Raw genomic sequence first — 22630 nt, forward strand, 5'->3', positions numbered from 1 at the left:
GCTGAAAGCAGAGAATACCAGAAAGATGTTTACCTGTGTTTTATTGACTATGCAAAGGCATTCAACTGTGTGGATCATAACAAATTATGGATAATATTGCAAAGAGGAAATTCCAGAACATTTAATTATGCTCATGCTGAACCTGTACATAGACCAAAACGCAGCCATACAAACAGAACCAGGGATACTGTATGGTTTAAAATCAGGAAAGGTGTGCATCAGGGTTGTATCCTTTCACCATACCTATTCAATCTGTATGCTGAGCAAATAATCTAGAAGCTGGACTTTATGAGAAAGACCCATTAACAACCTGCATTATGCAGACAACACAACCTTGCTTGACCACAGCCTTTGGTATGAATTACACCTCAACATAAAGCAAACAAAAATCCTCACAACTGGACCAATAAGCAACATCATGATAAATGGAGAAAAGATTGACGTTGTCAAGGATTTCATTTTACTTGCATCCACGATCAACACTCATGGAAAGCAGCAGTCAAGAAACCAAAAGATGCATTGCATTGGGCAAATCTGCTGCAAAAGACCTCTTAAAGTGTTGAAAAGCAAAGATGTCACCATGGCGTTTTCAATCACCTCATACCCCTGTGAAAGCTGGGCAATGAATAAGGAAGACCAAAGAAGAACTGACACCTTTTTAACTGTGGCATTGGAGAAGAATATTGACTATACCATGGACTGCCAAAAGAATGAACAAATCTGTCTTGGAAGAAGTATAGCCAGAATGCTCCTTAAGAAGCAAGGATGGCAAGACTACATCTTGCATACTTTGGACATGTTATCAGGAGGGATCAGTCCCTGGAGAAGGACATCATGCTTGGTAGAGGGTTAGCGAAAAAGAGGAAGACCCTCAAGGAGATGGATTGACACAGTGGCTACAACAACGGGATTAAACAGAACAACAATTGTGAGGATGGTGCAGGACTGGGCAGTGTTTGGTTCTGTTGTACACCGGGTTGCTATGAGTCAGAATCTACTCCATGGTACCTAACAACAACAACTACCACATCACTGATTTTTTTTGTATTTTCAGTTCTGCAATTTACTGCTTCTTAGCAGATATAAATTTGGCCACAACAATTTAGTTACCTTTTAACTATTTCTTTAAAAAAAAATGACTATTGAGACATAATTCATACACCATTAAATACACCTATTATAAGTGTCCGATTCAGTTTTTTTAATATATTCACAGATAGGGCCAACTATCACCATAGACAATTTTAGAACATTTTCATCACTTTAAAAAGAAACCCCATATCCTTTAGCTTTCTTCTCCCATCCCTCTGTACTCCCCGCCCCCAGCAATCACTAACCTACTTTCTGTCTCTGTAGATTTGCTTATTCTAGACATTTCATATAAATGAAGTCTTATGTGGTATTTTGTGACTTCTTTCACTTAGCATGTTATCAATACTTCATTCTTTTTATGGCGGAATAATATTCCATTATATTAATTTGTTTATCCACTCACCACTTGATGGACATTTGGGTTGTTTCCACTTTTTAGCTGTTGTGAATAATACTGCAATAAAATGAGTGTACTAGATTTTATGTGAACATGTTTTCATTTTTCTTGGGCGTATACCTAGAAGTAGAATTGCTAGGTCATATGGTAACTCTGTGTTTAATTGTTTGTGACTGTTTTCCCAAGTGACTGCACGATTTTACAGTCCCACCAGAAGTGGATGAAGGTTCCTATTTCTCCACATCCTTGGCCAACACTTGTGTTTTTTGACTTTTTGATTCTAGCCATCTTAGTGAGTATGAAGTGGTAGCTCATTGTGGTTTTGATTTGCATTTCCCTGATGCCTAATGATGTCAGACATCTTTTCATGTGCTTATTGAACATTTGTACATCTTCTTTGGAGACATGTCTATTTAGATCATTTGTCATTTTTTTAATTAGATTATTTGTGCTTTTATATATTTTAGATATAGGTCCTTTATCAGATGTATGATGTGCAAATGTTTTCTCTTAATCTGTAGGTTGTCTTTTCATGGATAATGTCTTTTGATGCACACAATTTTAATTTTGGTTAAGTCCAATTTATCTTTTTTGTTGTTATTATTGTTGCTCATGCCTTTGTTGTCATATCTAAAAATCCATTGTCAAATCCAAGGTTGTAAAGTTTTACCCTGTTTTCTTGTAAGAGTTTTATGATTTTAGCTCTTATATTTTGATCCATTTTGAGTTAATTTTTGTATATTACATGAGGTAGGAGTTCAACTTCATTCCTTTGCATGTGGATATCCAGTTGTCCCAGCACAATTTGTGAAGAAGACTATTCTTTTCTCCATTGAATGATGTTGGCACCCTTGTTGAAAATCAATTGACCAGAGATGTATGAGTTTATTTCTGGACTCTCAGTTCTATTACGTTGGTCAGTATGTCTATATTTATGCCAATACCCCACTCTTTTGATTACTATAGCTTTGTAGTTAGTTTTGAAATTGAGAAAAGTGAGTCCTACAACTTTTGTTCTTCTTTTTCAGAATTGTTTGGTTATTTGGAATCCCTTGAAATTTAATATGAATTTTAGGATCAGCTTTTCTATTTCTGCAAAAAAAAAGACCATTGGGATTTTGAAAGAGATTCCATTGAGTCTGTAGATTGCTTTGGGGGAGTATTGCCATCTTAATAGTGTTAAATATTCCAATCTATAAACACAGGGTGTCTTTCCACTTATTTGGGTCTACTTAATTTGTTTTGCAATGTTTTGTAGCTTTTTGTGTGTAAGTCTTTTACCTCCTTGGTTACATATATTCTGAAGTTATTTTTTTATGTTATTATAAATGGAATTGTTTCCTTATGTTCAGATCATTAATTGCAAGTGTATAGAATTACAATTAATTTTTGCATATTGATCATGGATCCTGCAACTTTGTTGAAGTTGTTTATTAGTTCCACTAGATTTTTAGTGGATTTCTTAGAATTTTCTATATATAAGATCATGTCATCTGCTAATAGAGATAGTGTTACTTTTCCTTTCCACTCTAGATGGTTTTTATTTAATAGTGCTGGCTCTTGTTGAACCGAAGTGGTAAGAGTGGGTATCCTTGCCTTGTTTCTGATCTTAGGGGAAAGCATCCAGTGGAGAAAGCATCTAGTCTTTCACTAGCAAGTGTGATGTTAGCTGTGGGTTTTTCATAGATATCCTTTATGAAGTTGAAGAAGTTTCTTTCCATTCTTAATTTTTTGCCTGTTTTTATCATGAAAGAGTATTACATTTTTTTAAACTATTTCTTATCACATTCACTTTAGTTACGTTATCTTACATAAAAAATTGAATAAGATATATGAAATCAGCTTTGTCATTATTTCTCCTTTTACTTCTCGTTATATACTCTTTTATATTTTTAAAATTTATTTTGATGCCAAAACAATTTTTTTACTTCTTCCAGTAACTGTTTAACCAGTCCAAAGGATGGTTTTCCTTTATGCCGGCTCTTTTTTTCCTTCTGTTTCCATTTGAGCAAAGAGAGGTCTAGACTAACATTCTTTTTCTTTTCAGTATCTGTGATCATTAATTTCTGCTATCTACCTTTCGTGCTGTTAGAAGCCTCCCCTAGGTCTTGATCTAAAAGAGTTTGTAGCACAAAGGCCTGTGTCAAAGTTCTGTGTTCAGCTCTCATATAATCTGGTATGCAGGGCTGAGGAGGAGTGTCCTGCTTCTAACCACGGGTCATCCAACTGTTGTTAGTTGTCACTGAGCTGATGGTGACTATAGGAAAAGGTTTTACTTTGGAAAACTTTGAGAGAAGTCTGAGCCAGCCTTTGCAGTAGGCAGGCAGGGAAGATGAGTGCCATCCTAGGTTAAGCAGAAAACGGTAGAGGAGGGAAATACCAGGCCACGTCTGAGGACCAAGAAATAGAGAGGATGGAGCCAGAGGAGGTGTCCTCTGGGGAAGAGTGGGGCAAAGGTTTACCTGAAGGCTATGCTGGGCCGAGGGGGAGCCCCTGGCTGTTCTGAGTTGGGTAGGGTGAGAGGCCAAGAAACCAGTTGTGAGTGTCACAGGAGGGCAGGTACAGGTGCAGGAAGAAGACCAGAGTGGCAGAGAGCAGTGGCAAGTATGCTTCCAGTGTCCCTTTAATGCTGATGTCACATCCCAGGATGCAGCCCCCAGTGACTCAAGAATGAGCCTAAATGGCATCTGAGTACAGACTCAAGGGTGAGATGAAATGGCCTTGGTTTGCTTCCCCCTGAAAAAATATGAAAAGAGAAAAAAAAGTGAGGGTTGGGAATGAGGTTGACTTCCTCTTACCAGCAAAGGCCTCATGTGTCTGATATTGAGCTAAAGTATTGATTTTGTTGTGCTTCCTAGGCTCCAAGCACTTTTCTGAGCACTTCTTCATGTGCATTGAGTTATATCATCCTCATAACCACTCTAATTATTACATTTTACAGATCACAAAACTGAGGCACATTAATGTTAAATAATCTGCCCAAGGAGGTCACACAGCTTCTGCATGATGCAGTCAGCATTATAACCCCAGCCTGACTCTAGATCCCTATGTACCTAACCACGGCAGTGACATTTCCTACTTCATTTATCCCTGTTCTGCTTCTCTGCCCCAGGGCACATCTGAGCTCTGGTGCAGTGTAAATTCTCCTTAGCATCTGGCAGGTTGTGACTAATATTCCTAGTTTGTGTGTCACGTTGGTGTTTTGCAAGTATTTCCACGAGGAAAGTTAAGTCTGGCCCGACTAGCAACTATCCTCTTAACTCAGAGGTCCTCATGGAATTCAGTGCATATAAACTTGATCTTAATGACCATATTCATTTTACGGCTGAGAAAATCAAAGCCCAGAATGATTAGGCAGCCTCTCCCAAAACACAGAACTAGAGATGGCAGAGCAGGAGGGAGAACTCACCTTTACCTGGTTTGTTCCCCACATTTTTCCCGGTAAGCCTACTGAAGAACTGCTGAAATAAAATTTCATCTGTCTTTCCTAACCTGCTTCCAAAGACCCCTACATCCTCAAAAGCCACAGGGCAAGATTCAGTCTGATTTTATTTAGCCTGTTTGATTTCCTTTTCCTCTGGAAAATAGAATGCAGACCTTAACTGAGATTCCCTCAAATTAGGCTGGGTGAAAAATGTCTTTTTGAGCTTGTGTATTTGACATGTGTCTTAGTTTCCTAGCACCGCCATAACAAAACACTACAAACTACATGGCTTTAAAGAGTGGAAATTTATTGTCTCACAGTTCTGGAAGCTGAAAGTCCAAATCAGTGCACGAGCTGTGTTGCTGCCTTCCGAGAACTCTGAGAGAGAAGCTGTCCCGTCCGTCTCCCCTAGCTTCTCGTGGGTCCAGGCATTCCTTGCAGCTGGCTCAGCCCCCTTCCTCTCCCTGTCTCTGTTTCTCTTCTAAGGACAGCAGTCATATAGGGTCAGGACCCCCCTTACTCCGCTATGACTTCATGGTAAGCTCGTGGTGGTGTGTTTGCCGCAGAGTCAATTCTGACTCATGGTGACCCCAGGTGTGCGGAGTAGGATTGTTCCATAGGATTTTCAAGGCTGTGACCTTTCAGAGACAGATCGCCAGGACTATCTTCCTAGGCACCTCTGGGTGGTGGGTGTGCCCACCATTCTTCCAGATAATAGTCCAGGACTTAATGGTTTGTGCCACGCAGGGACTCCTTAACCTACTGAGAACATCTTCAAAGAACATCTTGCCAAACAAGGTCATGTTCACAGGTATGGGGGACTAGAACATCAACATACTTTTCGAGGAGCACAATTCAATCCATAACAACATCCTATTAATTTGTTTAAGTCCTACTGTTTTGTTTCTGACAGACCTGTTGTGTTTCAAATGTGAGACAAAGATACAAGTAGAGGGAAATTTATCTAATCAGCTACGTTTGCCCCAGGCTACTGAGGTTATTTAAAACATAAACAAACAACAAAAATACAGGAGGACATCCACCTCCTCATAAATTAATGTAGCATGTTTAATGGAGACTTCTGGGTTATACTGTTAGCAAAGCACATGATACATTGTTTGGTGTATGACCTCACTGTTTCTCTTGGCATCTCATCTGAATGCAGAAAGAAATTTTGCTGTTGTTGTGGGAGGAGACAGCTTCCTAGCACATGGGCAACAGAACCTCAGAGGCTGTCTGCTTTGGGATAGCCTCCTGGGTGGACTGCATCACATGTCCAGAGTCCTGTAGCAGACACACAGGAATCAAGGAGGCGAGGCAGTATTTGCATCCCTGCTAACAACACTGATCATTCAGACTTAAAACTTTAATGAACACCCTCTGATTGGTGTTTAAAAGGAAGGCTCTCATGGCAGAACCAAACAGGAGAGAAAAGAACGAAATAATTGGAGGCTGCTGTCTTTTCACTTCCCACATAAAATTACTCAAGGAGACAGGCCAGAACTTTAAGCAGGAGAGACCAAGAAAAGTTGTAATTTGGATGTCGGCTGTTGTGACTTTAAGGGTGTTTGCTTAAGATCTTTTCTCCCCTTGTGTCTCTCTTTCTCTCCCTAGACATATTTCAATGACAATATCCTTACTCTGATCCGGACCCTGGTGACCGGAGGAGCCACACCAGAGCTCGAAGCTCTCATTGCTGAGGAGAATGCCCTTCGGGGGGGCTACAGCACACCCCAGACACTGGCCAACAGGGACCGCTGCCGCGTGGCCCAGTTAGCCCTGCTGGATGGTCCCTTTGCTGACTTAGGGGTGAGTTCATGGCCCAGGGTCACCTGATCCTGCCGATTGGGAAAAGCTTGATCCAAATCAGCTTCGTGTCAGATGATGGCAAGTTGGGCATCTGTCTTTTCTACCCTGGACAGTAAATAACGTTATAAGGGGGGTTATTTATGTTAGTTTACTATGTATCAGGCACTGTGCTTTATGTGTAGTTTTTCATTTTAATCCTCATGGCAACCCTTGACGTAGGACCCATTACTAGGCCCTCAAAGGAGACTGAGGCCCAGAGAGACTTCTTGAGAACTAGCCCTGTCTGGAATTCACACCCTGCTTCACAGCCTATGTGCTTAAATCACTCTTTGGTGCTCTCCTCTGGTACTTTCCACCATGAGATGGGATGCCACCGGTGATCCCAAGGTACAGCCAAGGTTGAGAACCATTTCCAGAGGTTTGGGCATAGCTAAGGGTAGTCAAAGAGTCCCTGTATTGTATAAACCGTTAAAGCACTCAGCTGCTAACCAGAAGGTTGGAGGTTTGAGTCTACCCAGAAGTACTTCGGAAGAAAAGCTGGCAATCTCCTTCTGGAAAAATCAGCCATTGAAAACCCTATGGAGCACAGTTCTACTCTGACACACATGGGGATACCATGAGTCAGGTTTGACTCAACAGCAGCTGCTAAGGGGAATTCAATCCCGGCTGTACATTAATAGCATGTGTGGAATTTAAAAAAAAACCACTGATGCCCAGCCCTAGTCCCCAGCATTCAGATTTTTTTGGATCTGGGCATGACTGAGGCATTGATATTTTCCAAAAAACTACAGGTAATCATGTACTTCTCAAACAAACCAGGTCTCATGTGGGTCCTTGAATGTCTCTAATTCCAAACCTAGATCTTCTAATTTCTGAGACTTGTCCCAGGCCCCCTCCCCTAGTCCTCCCTGTGACAGAGGGGACCAGCACTTCCCTCTGGGCTCTGTGCACAAACCCGATTCCAGGTTCTTTGGCAAAAGTACATAGTCTTGACCTGTATTCGCAGCCCAGGGGATGTGTTCAAGAGGTGGAGCCGTGAGTCTTCGGACCAGAAGCCCTGTTGCACAAACAAACAGTAGAGTCACCCGGAAACTCCAAATAGTGGATAAGGAGCTGTGGCAAGGGTCAGCTTCTCCATGACTTCTGAAACACTGATGTTGACTTGCCTTATGTTTTAGTTTGGTTATCGGCAAGGACCTTGGTCAAACTGAGAGGTTTTGAAAGACAGCTTCTAGACTAGTAGCTCTTATTACTTATCATTTACTTACTTTAGATAAAGTACTTTGAGTCATGGTAAGATTTGACCCCATTTATATTCTCTAATATAATGCCCATATGGAAATGCCAATTATAGGAAGAACAAATACAGTCACTTTTTGCCAGGGAAGTCATTCTTCAGTGCCCTTCCTCTAACAATGCCTATGTGAAGCCACCTGGCGGCATGAAACCATTGTTTCCAAGTGAATGAATTTGCTTTCACGTTGTGCATCTGGCCCTGGGAAGGTGGTTGTGAAGTGATTAGAGCTGTGAATCCCAGTTAGTCAGCGCACAGACCTCCAGCTCCTGGGGAAACACATTCTCTTCCACCCTTGCTGTCTCTGAGGTCTGTAAATTGTGCTTTTCACACAGTCCTTACCTGGGAGAGTCTGTCAACATTGTACCTGGTGGGGTCTTTTCTCGTTGCAGTGATTTTAATTCTCACTCGGGCAGTTTTGACAACACAGTCAGGATACAGCTGAGCTGGGGGAAACATAGTCACCATTTGCAGAGCTGGTTTCTTCTCCACTGAACGTACACCTGTGACCTTCAAGCTTTCCACCCTCGTTTGAAGTGAGGGATACACAAGTCTCCCCAGAACTCTCAGTGCTACCAGTGGAAAGCTTGGAGAGATGGCAGAGAAAAAGCCTATTGTCTCCTGACGGCTAAAATTGCCAATATTGGGTGTAGGCTGTTAACCACATTGACTTTTCCAGCCACATTCCCAGACCCTCCAACTTCAGAGACTCCAAAACAAGCTTTCCGATAAACCCCTTTCCCCACTGAATCTCTACTTTCAAGCAAATAAAAATGATATTTCTCTGTTCTTTTATTGTTTCCTAGGATGGCGGTTGTTATGGTGATCTGTTCTGCAAAGCTCTGAAAACCTATAATATGCTTTGTTTTGGAATTTACCGGCTGAGAGATGCACACCTCAGCACCCCCAGCCAGTGCACGAAGAGGTGAGTGTCTGTCTCCACTCTGCTCTCCCAGCCCCACTGCAGGGACACAAATACCCTCTCCAGTGCCTAGTATAAGGGCCCTGGCTGGTGCAAATGGTTTGCACTCGACTTGCTAACCTAAAGATGGGCAGTTCAAATCCACTCAGTGGCGTCATGGAAGAAGGGCCAGGTAATCTGCTATCATAAAGATTACAGCTAAGAAAACCCTCTGGAGCAGTTCTACTCTGTAACATACGGAGTTGCCATGAGTCGGAATCAACTTGATGGCAACAGGCTTGGTCCCCTAGTATAAAGGCAACAGTCAATACACATGCTCTCAACATACAGATTGCTCTGTATATGGCACTGAGTGGGATGCACTTCTCTGTAATTACTAATTAAAAAACCAAAAAACCCTGTTGCGGTCGAGTTGATTCTGACTCATAGCGACCCTATAGGACAGAGTAGAACTTCCCCATTGGGTTTACAAGGAGCCAGCTGGTGGATTCAAACTGCCAACCCTTTGGTTAGCAGCCAAGCTCTTAACCACTGCACCACCAGGGCTCTGTAATTACTAATAGCTAATGTAAATACATTGTGAAAGAATTCATCTTATATGGAATAGTGCTATCACTCAATAACAAAATTCAGAATACAAACATTCCCCTCAAACAACAGCTACTGACACAACCTCTGTAGGATATTTCACATCGCTAATGTTAAGTATTCATCTGTCAGTTTGTCATACTGTGGTGGCTTGCATGTTGCTGTGATGCAGGAAACTATGCCACCAGTATTTCAAATACCAGCAGGGTCACGCATGGTGGACAGGTTTCAATGGACTTTCCAGACTAAGACAGACTGGGAAGAAGGACTTGGTGGTCTACTTCTGAAAAAAATTGGCCAGTGAAAACCTTATGAATAGCAGCAAGGGAACACTGTCTGATATAGTGCCAGAAGATGAGCCCCTCAGGTTGGAAGGCACTCAAAATAGGACTGAAGAAGAGCTGCCTCCTCAAAGTAGAGTCGACCTTAATGATGTGGATAGAGTAAAGCTTTCAGGACCTTCATTTGTTAATGTGGCACAACTCAAAATGAGAACAAACAGCTGCAAACATCCATTAATAATTGAAACGTGGAATGTACAAAGTATGAATCTAGGAAAATCAGAAGTCGTCAAATGAAATAGAACACATTAAGATAGATATCCTAGGCATTAGTGAGCTGAAACAGACTGGTATCAGCCATTTTGAATCAAACAATCATATGACCTACTATGCCGAGAATGACATATTGAAGAGGAATGGCATCACTTTCATTGTCCAAAAGAACATTTCAAGGTCTATCCTGAAGTATAGTGCTGTCTGTGATAGGATAATATCATACACCTACAAAGAAGACCAGTTAATACGACTATTATTCAAATTTACGCACCAACCACTAAGGCCAAAGATGAAGAAATTGAAGGTTTTTACCAACTTCCACAGTCTAAAATTGATCAAACAATCAAGATACATTGATCATTACTGGTCATTGGGATGCAAAAGTTGGAAAATATGGCCTTGGTGATAGAAATGATGTTGGCAATCACATGATAGAGTTTTGCAGGACAAACAACTTACTCATTACAAATACCATTTTCAACAACATAAACAGTGACTACACATGTGGACATCACCAGATGAAATACAAGGGAATCAAATCGACTACATCTGTGGAAATGGAGAAGCTCAATATCGTCAGTCAGAACAAGGTCGGGGGCTGACTGCAGAACAGACCACCAGTTGCTCGTTTGCAACTTCAAGCTGAAGCTGAAGAAAATTAAAACACGCCCCACATGAGCCAAAGTACAACCTTGACTACATCCAACCTGAATTTAGAGAATGTCTCAAGAATAGATTTGATGCATTGAACATTAGTGAACGAAGACAAGATGGAGTTGTGGAGTGACATCAAGGACATCATACATAAAGAAAGCAAAAGGTGATAGAAAAGACCAAAATGGACGTGAGAAGAGACTCTGAAATTTGCTGTTGAACATAGACTAGCATAGCTAAAGAGAATGGAAGAAATGAAGTAAAAGAGCTTAGCTGAAAATTTCAAAGGGCGGATCGAGAACACAAAGTATTATAATGAAATGTGCAAAGACCTGGAGTTAGAAAACCAAAAAGGAGGAACACGCTCAGCATTTCTCAAGGTGAAAGAACTGAAGAAAAAATTTAAGCCTCAAGTTGCAATAGTGAAGGATTCTCTGGGAAAATATTGAATGATGAAGGAAGCATCAAAAGAAGATGGAAGGAATACACAGAGTCACCGTACCAAAAAGAATTGTTCAACATTCAGCCATTTCAGGAGGTAGTATATGATCAAGAAATGATAGTACTGAAGGAAGAAGTCCAAGCTGCACTGAAGGCCTTGGTGAAAAACAAGGCATCAAGAGCTGTGGGAATACTGGTTGACATGTTTCAACAAATGGATGCAATGCTGGAAATGCTCAGAAATTTGGAAGACAGGAGCTACCTGGCCAACCGACCAGAAGAGATCCACATTTATACCCATTCCAAAGAAAGGTGATCCAATAGAATATGAAAATTATCGAACAATATCATTAATTATCACATGCAAATAAGATTTTGTTTAAGATAATTCAAAAACAGTTGCAGCAGAACATTGACTGGGAACTGCCAGAAGTTCAAGCCAAATTTAGAAGAGAATGCAGAAGGAGGAATATCATTGCTGATGTTAGATGGATCTTGACTGAAAGCAGAGAATATAGAAAGATGTTTACCTGTGTTTTGTTGACTATGCAAAGGCATTCAACTGTATGGATCATAACAAATTATGAATAACGTGAAGAATGGGAATTCCAGAACACTTAATTGTGCTCATGAGGAACCTGTACATAGACCAAGACACAGCCGTACAAACAGAACCAGGGGATACTGCATGGTTTAAAATCAGAAAAGGTGTGGGTCAAGGTTGTATCCTTTCACCACACTTATTCAATCTATATGCTAAGCAAATAATCCGAGAAGCTGGACTATACGAAGAAGAATGGAGCATCAAGATTGGAGGAAGACTCATTAACAACCTGCAATATGCAGATGACAAACCTTGCTTGCTGAAACTGAAAAGGACTTGAAGCACTTACTGAGGAAGATCAAAGACTGGGTCAGTATGGATTATACCTCAACATAAAGAAAGCAAAAATCCTCACAACTGACCAATAAACATCATGACAAACGGAGAAAAGATTGAAGTTGTCAAGGATTTCACTTTGCTTGGATCCACAATCAATGCCCATGGAAGCAGCTGTCAAGAAATCAGATGACCCATTGCATTAGGCAATCTGTTGCAAAAGACCTCTTTAAAGTGTTGAAAAGCAAAGACGTCACTTTGAGGACTAAGGTAGGCCTGACCCAAGCCATAAACTTTCAGTCACCTCATACGCATATGAAAATTGAACAATGAGTAAGGAATACTGAACAAGAAGTGATGCAGCATTTGAATTATGGTTTTGGCAAAGAATATTGACTGTACCATGAACTGCTGGAAGAATGAACAAACCTGTCTTAGAAGTACATCTCAAGTACTTGGACATGTTATCAGGAGGGACCAGTACCTGGAGAAGGACATCATGCTTGGTAAAGCAGAGGGTCAGCGAAAAGGAGGAAAACCCTCAATGAGATGGAATGTCACAGTGGCTGCAACAATGGGCTCAAACATAGCAAAATTATGAGGATAGTGCAGGATCGGGCAGTGTTTCGTTCTGTTGCACATGGGATTGCTATGAGTCAGAACTGACTCAACGGCACCTAACAACGACAGTGTAAAGATAAACGAGTTCCGTGGCCATATCCTATAACCCTATATTTTTACTTCATATGTTTTTTAATTGACTCACTTTTAACTTTTGTATTTTTATTTTTAAGGAAATTATGTAGTAACAGTTTAAGTGTGGTATTTGTATTTTTCTAATATTCATTAAAATAAATTCATAGCAGGTAAAAATTAAAAGTACATCCTAGAATTACTAAAATTAGTGAGTTTGCATAAAACACCCCAGGAAATGATGCTGTAGATGAGTGTCTCTCAGCCCTGCTTGCATCCTGCATATCAGAACCACCTGAGCTGTTTAAAAAACTTTGATTTAACTGGTCTGGAGTATATGTATTTGTATTTAATATATAAATATACTAATAAATATTGTATGTATAGATATATCAATATAATTTTTCTTGACCAGGGATTACAGTACATAGCCAGAGTTGAGAAGAATTGTTGTAGATCAGCAGGTTCTCAAAATTTAGCTTGCCTGAGAATCACCTGCCGAGCTTGTTAAATGCTGGACACCACCAGCAGAGTTTCTGATTCAGTAAGTCTGGGATGAGGGCCTGCAGATTGACATTTTAAGAAGTTCCCAGGTGATGATGATGTGTTCAGTCCTAGGACCACAATTTGAGAACCAATGTTGTAGGTGGAACATAATTTTTTTTCCCCTGTCATATCTGATGTGAGAGCCTGGTCAGCAGATTGGAGAGAGCAATAAAGCAGGGCTGAGAAGTAGGCAGGGAGGTGTTTTTTATTCTTCCACTCAGTTAAGCTCCCACCAAAATTGACTCTAAAAGGTAAGAAGTGAGGAAGGTCAAACAAGATACGGGGCAATGGTGAAATCCTAGTGTGTGTCTGGGATTCTCAGAAATTCTAGGGTGAAAGTTGCAGCTCAGTCTATGTAACCCCATATGTTGGGCCACTCAAGTTCAGAAGTGAACTTGATGTTGCATTGAAAGGTGCACACCGATTATAGAAAGCGCGATTTGGTTCTTCCGCTACTGGCACTGTTTCAGCACCTCTGCAAGCCCACCGCTGAGCTCCTCTGTTAAGATTTAGTTAAACTTGGAAGATCATTGTTAAGGCCTTGGGCCAGCTATAAGTCCATCTTCCAGGCCCTCTGACAGACTCCGGCAGCTCCTTTTGGTTCACAGGGAGAGTTGCATTCTTCCCCCAGTTACCATCACACTGTAACTTCTTTGCTTTTCCGCCTAGGTATGTCATCACCAACCCCCCGTACGAATTTGAGCTCGTGCCCACGGACCTGATCTTCTGCTTAATGCAGTTTGACCACAACGCCGGCCAGTCCCGAGCCAGCCTCTCCCATTCCTCCCACTCGTCCCAGTCCTCTAGCAAGAAGAGCTCCTCCATTCACTCCATCCCATCCACAGCAAACCGACCGAACCGCCCCAAGTCCAGGGAGTCCCGGGACAAACAGAAGTACGTGCAGGAAGAGCGGCTTTGATATGTGTACCCACTGCCACCGTGTGTGAAACTGTATCTGCCACTCATTTCCCCAGTTGGTGTCCCAACAATAACTTTCCCTGTTGCCCCCTGTAGTTTTCTCTCCTCCCTTTTTTTTTTACACATATTTTGCATATGTATGATAGTGTGCATGTGGTTGTCATTTTTATTTCACCACCATAAAACCCTTAAGCACAACAGCAAATAAGCAGACGGACCAAAAATTATTTATGATTCTAGGGGAAAAAATAACCCATCGGCACGCTCCAGACATAAATAGCTCACTGCAGGAATGAGTTCATGGATTAGAAGGGAGCATTGTGATCAGTGTCAGTTATGAAAAGCAAGTTTATTTAATGTAGAAGAAGAAAAGTTCATTCTGATTTATCAGGATCATCAGGGCGCTTTGGGTTTTGATCTTTTTTTTGTTGTTTTCCTTTTTGTTGTTGTTGTTTTTATACACACACAATAAATTAGCACACATTTATTTGGAGAAAGCAACCAAAAAGCAATGAAAACATATCCATTGTTTCCACTCTCTGGGCCGAGCTATTGCAAAGCATTTGAAAGGTTTTCACCGTTAGTGTAAATGATTATTAAACGCCTGCTTGTTGTAAGAGACCATCAGATTTTGCAGTTACTTACCGAGACCTTTTGTCCAAAAGCTAGCTTCCTTTGGGCGTTCATGTGAACATTTCTAACCTTGATATGGAGGAAGTCTCAAATTCTAGCAATTTAATTTCAGTGAAGAGAGGTTTGGTTGCATATTAAATTGTTATTTGGTCTCCTTATGCTGCCATATAAAGAGCTATTTTTTTTTCTTTCACTTTTGACATTTGGGATGAAAAGCCATATGTATCATAAATATCAGATGTAAGTCATTAAAAACTGCCTTCCTGGGACTTTTACATCTTTTAAAAGGTGAATTACTTACCTTATGTACAGAATAAATAACACTCGGGAAAGAGCAAGCGTTTTTGCACGCACTCTCAGGGGACCTTTTGACTCCCCTCTGTCTGATTTGCCAGGGCCCCAGTGCCAGTTAGGAGCAGGGGCTGGGACAACGGTAGTGTGAGAGGAGGAGAAACCCAGCAGCAGATCATGTTTTCCTAAAAGTCAACATGCTAAATAAATCAGAACATAGGAGGATCAAGCCACAGTTGACTCCACAAAGACAAAAGCCAGCTACCACCGTAAACTGTTGGCACAGCTGCCTGAGGCTGGCTGTCCCAAAGGAGAAATCTGGTGGGAGAAACTCCTCGTCATCAATTTCCTGCACAGGCCCACTCACCTAGGCAGGTGACTGAAAATCATAAGAGAACCGTTCCTTGTCATTATAAGATGGGGGACTAGAAGACGAGTGTGATAGTGAGCCAAACATATTTTGGTATAATTATTTTTTTTTTAAAGTTAGTGTGAGAGGAAAGGTGGAAAAATGCCCTTTTTTTCAATATACAGTTGGCAGATGTTTTATGCATGCAAATCATGCTTTAGGCAGTGCACTAATTTTTAAAAATTGCTCAACTCTGCCATCACCAAAATCTGGCATTCATAGGGATGGGCTAGCCCTTAGCTGGTATATATATACATATTTGAAATGTTTACTTTAAAATTTTTTATTGAACAGAATAGGGGTGGAGGGGTGGACAAAGATGCCACAGCTATACCTTCTCTAAAAAGGTGTTTTTATGGTGAATGTTTTGGGTTTAGATTTTGGATCCCCTGTCCTCCCCAAGCATGGTAGTTTTGGAGATTTGCTTGCTGTGTGAATTGACAAGCACTTTTACTGACAAAATGGTGAGGCTCAGTCAGAACCTCCACCCACTCCCTGCACCAAAGACAGCGGCAGTACAGTATTCACACCATTAAGGGGGTGGGGAGTAATTGTATACATGTATATTAAGGAGCCCTATGAGTAGATTTTTTTTCAAATTATTTTTGTCCCTATATACTGATTTATATATTATTTACAACTATTATTTCTATATATATAACTATATATAAATATGTATATATATTTATATATATAGCCCCTCGTTTGGGATCATGAAGAGTTCTTCGTGCATCCTTTGCAAAGGAGGTTATAAAGTTACGCCCTCAGAACATTTATAACTATAAGAATGTGCCAGTTAAAGTGCTCAACAGGAAATATGACAGTTTAAAAGCATTGTAAAACTCATATAGCTTACTTCTCTCTCTAAAGTGCAACAAGGATGAATAGAATGGGCCAAGGTATGACAATTAATGGTTCTGCATGACCTAGCCACTGCTGGGGGTTTTCTTCTATAACGTTGTCCTTGTGAAAATTTTGTGAATTAAAAAAAAAAAAAAAAAGGAGTTACAAATTTTATTCTGTTATTGGTTTGTTTTTTATTTAAATTGTTCTGTTAGTGGTTTTATTTAGTTTGTTTTGCTTTTTTTTTCTTCCCCTTTCCCACGCCTTTCCCCCTCTTCTCTTCCTTCCTCCACTTTCTAAACTGCTCAGCGCAATGAGGCTGTGCTGCTGCTATTGCTAGATCCCTTAGAGTTTGTTTTGGTGTTCTTGGGTTTGGGGTTTGGGTAATTTGGGGGGAACTTCTCTCCATCTGGCTTGCCTTTAAATCTGCACGTGGCCTCCCTGCCCACCTTAGTACCTTGCTCCAAATCCAAAAGCATTTTCCCATCGAGAAACCTAGCTCCCTTCATTCCCCCTCATTACCACCACCCAACCCAGCCCCTCCATTAGTCTGTCCACATCTCCGTGTTTATCTTGACGACGCCTCCTAAATCAAGTGATGATACCAGTTGATATACTTTTCTGGAAAACATTTGCAGCTATTCCATTTGGCAAACCTGCTTCTCTGTTAATCTCTTATCCTCCTTTTGGTTTAAACCGGGAGGATTATTAATGGCAAGAGCATTGGTCTCCTCTGTGTTGGATCAGTATGCCTCAAAGTTAAAACTGTTAGCTGTATGCACCAACTAAATAGTCCACACCCAGTTTTCTGGGGGCTGATGATTCAGTGTCTGTATTAGCCAGATCTCTCCTGCCACCTGCCTTTCAGACATTTGTCAAATCCCAACCAGAGATTGGGCACATAGAAGTAAATTCCAAATGTGTTTTATATACAATTTTTAGCAGCTCTGATGAGATATTGTGACTAGAATGGAGTGGGAACAGACTATGACATGAGATGGAATTTTGAGATCTTCTCTGGATTTAATTAGACATACAATCAATGCCTACTGGTAGATAATTGAGAGTTGACTGTATTGGGTAATGATATATTTAACGACAGAAAAGGTATCATTATTACTTCTGTCTTGTTAGCCAAAACTAGTGTATTATGCTTTGCTCAACAGAGAGAAGAATCTTTTCCATTGCTTTCCATTAGACCCCACACTGCCCATTCCTCTTCTAGGAGCTCATCACTTAGAGAGGAAGAATACAAGTTTCTCATATTATGTCTCTTACTCCCCCTTCCACCAACAAACAAACGAAGTAAGTGAGTAAGGGTAAAAAGTGAAAGAGTTATTTCGAAGATAAAGTATATGCATTTTAAAAGAAATATAGTTAGAAACTCAATTATCTGCGCCATTCTAGAAGAGAAGCAATTTGTAATCCATTCAGTCCAATTTGCTTTAAGCTTTGAAAGGGGTGAATGTTCAGTAAGTTGGTAGACCAGGAAGCACAGTGAAACCTGCTCAGTACTCAGATGATCATGAAATCATCAACAGCCCTAACAAGTGCTGTATGAAGCCAGTTCAAGTGGATAAAGAGACACTGGATATTTATACATATAGTTAAATTTCTACCACAATTGAGTGAGGTTTTTAAATTCTGCTACAAATATTAAAGATTATGACCCAGAAAATTATTCATAATACATGCTCAATAAATATTTGAAAGAAATTAATTTACCCTAAACATTCCTATACCTTATATAATCATGTTATAAATTATCCCTGCCCCCTTGGCTTATCTTTAAAAACAAAAACAATGAACACCTCTAGGTTTCGTGATGCTGCCATGCTGTTGGCACTTTGAGCAGCTTCTGAGAAGGAGGAACAGCCAGGAAGATTCAGTAAGCAGAGAGACTGACTGTGCCTCTTGCTGGTTGTCAAGATTCCAAATGACCGGAAAAACCTTTTGACTGGCTCTTCTGCAGCATGGGAAAAGCCTAAAGGTGCCTGCATCCCAATAGAGACAATTAAATCAGCCTGCCAGGTTCCTATAGCAACAGGCTCCCTGAAGGAGAAATAGGAGAGTACAAAAAGTTCAGAGCCTGTGAAAGTCAAGACAGGGTACAAATCCATGTCTCAGTCAGCTCCATTCAGCCCGTCCCTGCTTTCTCATAACATGATGAAAAAGTAGCTGTGGGCACCTGTCACTGAACTGGTTCATTACGTCTCCCACGCGGAGGTTGCTTATCCTCCGCCACCCAGGAGGGAAGAGTAAAGAGGCTGCCCTCTGGCTGTCGGCTGGCTGGACTGAGGGCCACAGAGGAGGGCTTGGAGGGGCAGTTTGCTCTGCCCAGCAAACCACAGCATTAGACTTTGAGGGAAAAGAGACAAATAGAGTCATGGTGGAAAATTGCCAAGAAGTGAGACAATTTTCACATATGGAAACTGCTCCAGCTCGGGTACTGATTATTTTCATCTCTCTAAAGTAGCCACACTTTGCCCATGCAGAGGAGAGGAGGCAGTGTGCATGGGTGGGGCTGGGTGGGAGCATTGGGTTTTGGTGGGCCGGGGAAGAGCACAAGACCACCCACCAGAAATGTGAAGTGGGAAACCACAAAGCATTACCTTTGAAGAGTTGAGCTCCTTGTTCACCCTCACTCTTCTCAACTGCTATCTCTATCCAACTGGAATCTTTCTCTTTCAAGCCTTTTCTATCTAAACCTCAGCTTGTAGTGCAGCAAGAAGAGAGCCAATTATTCCAAACGCCTTTGCTCCCCTTTTCTGCACTCATCTCTGGGGAGTAGTTATGTGAAAAGGCTAACCCCCACAGCACTGACAACCCACAGAGCCAGCAAAGAGGCTTGATTTTCACAGCACAGTGCCTGCTTCTCCCTGTGCTGTGGGGGCTCCAGACAGCTCAGGCAGCCCCCACAGAGCTTGGGCCCTTTCCCACTACAGCCCACCCCCTCCAGGATCCCTGCAGACCCACAGCCATTGGCTGGAGGAAATCCTGACCCTATACTGAGTCCCACAGTCTCAGTGATGAAGCTAGCAATGGAAGCTGCAGATACCTCTCAGGTAGGGTAGGGTGCTTGTCACATGAAAAGGTGAAAAGCCAGTATTTCAGAGACACAGAGGGCCATTGGAGAGTGGCACCCCTGAACTCTCCAGACCTAACATCAGGCCACCCTTCTTCTCCTTACCCCCCAAATTAAGACTAACCAAGCAAATCCTCCTCTGTCATCTCTACTGCATGACCCAAATTCTTCAAGCCAATCAATTAATACACCCCAGTTCTCCACCCCCAGCTCCTCTGCTGAAGAGCATCATTTGCAATCACACCTGAAAAGCACCACCCACCCTTACCAAGTCCTTTACTATCGATAGTGCTCACATTAATGCTAACCTATACTAAAAAGTGAGAAGGAGCCCTGGTGGTGCAATGCTCAGCTGCTAACCGAAAAGTCGATAGCTTGAACCTACTGGCCGCTCTGCGAGAGAAAGATGTGGCAGTCGGCTTCCGTAAAGATTAACAGCCTTGGAAACCCTGTGGGACAGTTCTACTCTGTCCTACAGGGTTGCTATGAGTTAGAATCGATTCGATGGCAAGGGGTTTGGTTCTTTGGTATACTTAAAGGTTAAGATGGTATAGGAAGAAAGGTCTGGTGATCTACTTCCAAGAATCAGCCACTGATCCACAGTCAATCATGGGGATGGCGCCCAACTGGGCATCTTTTTGTTTCATTGTGCATAGGGTCGCCATGAGTCAGGGACTGACTCAATGGTAACTAACAACAACAATACTAAAAGTTAACACCTTAGCACTTAGAATGGGCCAGACTCTCTGCTACGCACTTTACATATATTAACTCGTTGAATCCTCATGAGGACTAGAGGTAGATGCTGTTAGATCTTCCTTTTAAAATGAAGACTCTAAGGTACAGATGTACTCAAAGTCACATAACCAGGAAGTGACCAAGTGGGATTTAAAACTAAAGTCTATGAATTTGGCCACTATGATACAATGCCTGCTACTATTACTAATATTACTAACGACTGTCACAGCTCACATTGACTTGCCATGCATCTGGACCTGTGGTAAGTGCCTCGTATGCACTGGTGCCCTTTCTCCTAGCAACAATACTAAGGAAGGTCCTATCAATTAGCCCCACTTTTCATAGTAGAAACTGAACCTACCAAATTAAATAAGAGGCATGCAACTAGGATGTGAGCCAGCCAGGTCAGCTTGACTTTAAACTACTATCCCAGAGCATTTCCTTAGCCTACACCTCACTGCTTGCCCATGGGGAATAGCTCATGTCATGGCTGCTGGATGACACCGCCCAACGGCAATGTCATTCTTTTACCAGCATCTCTTAGCAGCTCTTTTCCATAGTTTACCCTACACTATTAGCCCACTTGCCACAGACTGTGAAAAGCCACTCTTTCCCTAACGCCCTAACTGCCATGAGACAGAAACTTCCGGCAGGTCATGCATTGTTGCTGGCAGGTCATGCATGACATCATGCACCCCACCCTCTAGAAGCTTATTAACAAATGGAGCTATTTTTCTCTGGCAGTGAGGAGGCACGCACAGCCTTACAGACTGCTCTTCTAATGTTAGGAGTGAAAATAAAGTTCCTGGAATTCATTCTGGTGTTTGGATTTACCCTTAACCACTTTAGTAATCATATGAATTCCTTCTCCAAGACTTCCTCCTTGCGGTCAGTTTTGTATAGCCACTCATTTGTCTCAGTTTCCTCTTTGGGAGGCAAGATTCAATAAACCAAGTGTCACTGCCATCTTTGGAGCACTAGCCACGGAAGCAGTGACTGGCAATCATTCAAGGGTGTTCCTCTGGAGCTCTTTGAGAGAACCTTTTCATAAAATACCTTTGCCACCAGACACTTTAGTAAAATGCCCAGAGCATTAACATATTTTCATTTCCCCCAACATCCTATTTAACCAAGGCTTCAACAACACATACATTTATATGTTACAAGACACCAGAATTAAACAGCTATGTCTCAGTCATAATAAAAATCTCAACTCCTCGCTAAGATGTGCCTTAACCCAGCTCCTTTCTGAGTTAAAGCTGCATGTCCAAAACACAGAGGCTACTATGCTTAGGTTTTTTTTTATTTTAATGCAAGAAATTTAAAAGGAAAGAGAGAAGCTTAAATGGGGAAATAATGTTCTCTTTCCCGAAAACAGCAGAAGGAAATTGATATTCTCTGTGCTGTGAAAGGTCAAAATGCCAACTTTGAATTGAACTGTAAAGACTAAATTCTGAACAATTATTCTCTGCAGCAGTTGTAAAAATTTCAGCAAATTGCAGCTGTCTTGGGTCTTTCACCCAAAAGACCTACTCATTTCCATCAGCAGAGTTCACTCTCCCTTCCAACCTGGCATGTCCAACCTAGCACTAAATCCCTTTGCACAATCAGTCTGCATAATGGCACGGCCAAAGCCAAGGGCAGCTCAGGCAAACAGAACACAAACACTAGGCTCCACTCCCCTGAAAACCATCTTTACACATAAACCATTTGAAAAAGTCGTACTTTGAAATTGTTTCAGCGGTCCGGCAATGCTTTTAAAACATGATAACCATCACACTTTACTCCTCTCTGAAAGGTTAGTTTAATCGTAGATCACAAAAAAATTGGTTTCCACAAATGCATAATGGTTCATCTATGTCACACTTGAACTAAATGGTTTTTTAAATGGAGCTGAAATTATTTTGATGTGTACACAGTCCTGGATTTCTATACAACCTTTTTTAACCAGCCCATCAGGAGCCTTGCCTCTAAAGCCTCATTAATAATTCAGATGTGCTGATGACTTTAAAAGATCTATGGAATTGAAGCTTAGGAGAAAAAAAAAAAAAAAACCTCTGCTTGACAAAAAGATAAATGAATGTAGAAAGAAGCTGTAGGAGTCTGGCAAGCTGTAGATCATCTCTGAACAGATTGTAACTTTATCATTCTGTCAGGGGGAATAATTTAAAGCACTTAATCAGTTAGCTTCACTGTGAGGATGTAGCATTATGAATTCCTATAGTCCAATCTGTTCAAATCAAAGTGAACTTAATTATAATAGGTGAGAGAGCTGGAACAGGAGAGAGGAGGAAAGGAGGAAGCAAGTGGACCGGGGGAGGAGGGGGTAAATTGAGCTCCAGAACAAAGGGTAGCAAGGCTTTCTCCCAGGCACACCCTAGTTCCAGAGACAGCATTTTCATGGAGGGCTCAGGGC

General features: G+C 41.4%; 1 protein-coding gene across 29 annotated transcripts in view; it reads left to right on the forward strand.

Moving 5' to 3' along the window:
- The window catches only part of KCNMA1 (potassium calcium-activated channel subfamily M alpha 1), a 915613-nt gene that overhangs the window by 889247 nt on the left and 3736 nt on the right, over window positions 1-22630 (forward strand). For 14 of the 29 annotated variants that reach the window (XM_023737654.1, XM_023737655.1, XM_004383187.1 and 11 more), the window contains 3 exons: window positions 6528-6722; window positions 8823-8941; window positions 13967-14191. In XM_023737654.1, the coding sequence (XP_023593422.1) occupies window positions 6528-6722; window positions 8823-8941; window positions 13967-14191 (539 nt within the window). Of the gene's footprint in view, window positions 1-6527; window positions 6723-8822; window positions 8942-13966; window positions 16566-16606; window positions 16609-22630 lie in introns of those variants that run through there. The other 15 variants (XM_004383170.2, XM_012557503.1, XM_004383177.2 and 12 more) reach the window with 4 other exon arrangements.

Source organism: Trichechus manatus, unplaced genomic scaffold (genome assembly GCF_000243295.1).
Source record: "Trichechus manatus latirostris isolate Lorelei unplaced genomic scaffold, TriManLat1.0 scaffold00106, whole genome shotgun sequence".
NCBI lineage: Eukaryota > Metazoa > Chordata > Mammalia > Sirenia > Trichechidae > Trichechus > Trichechus manatus.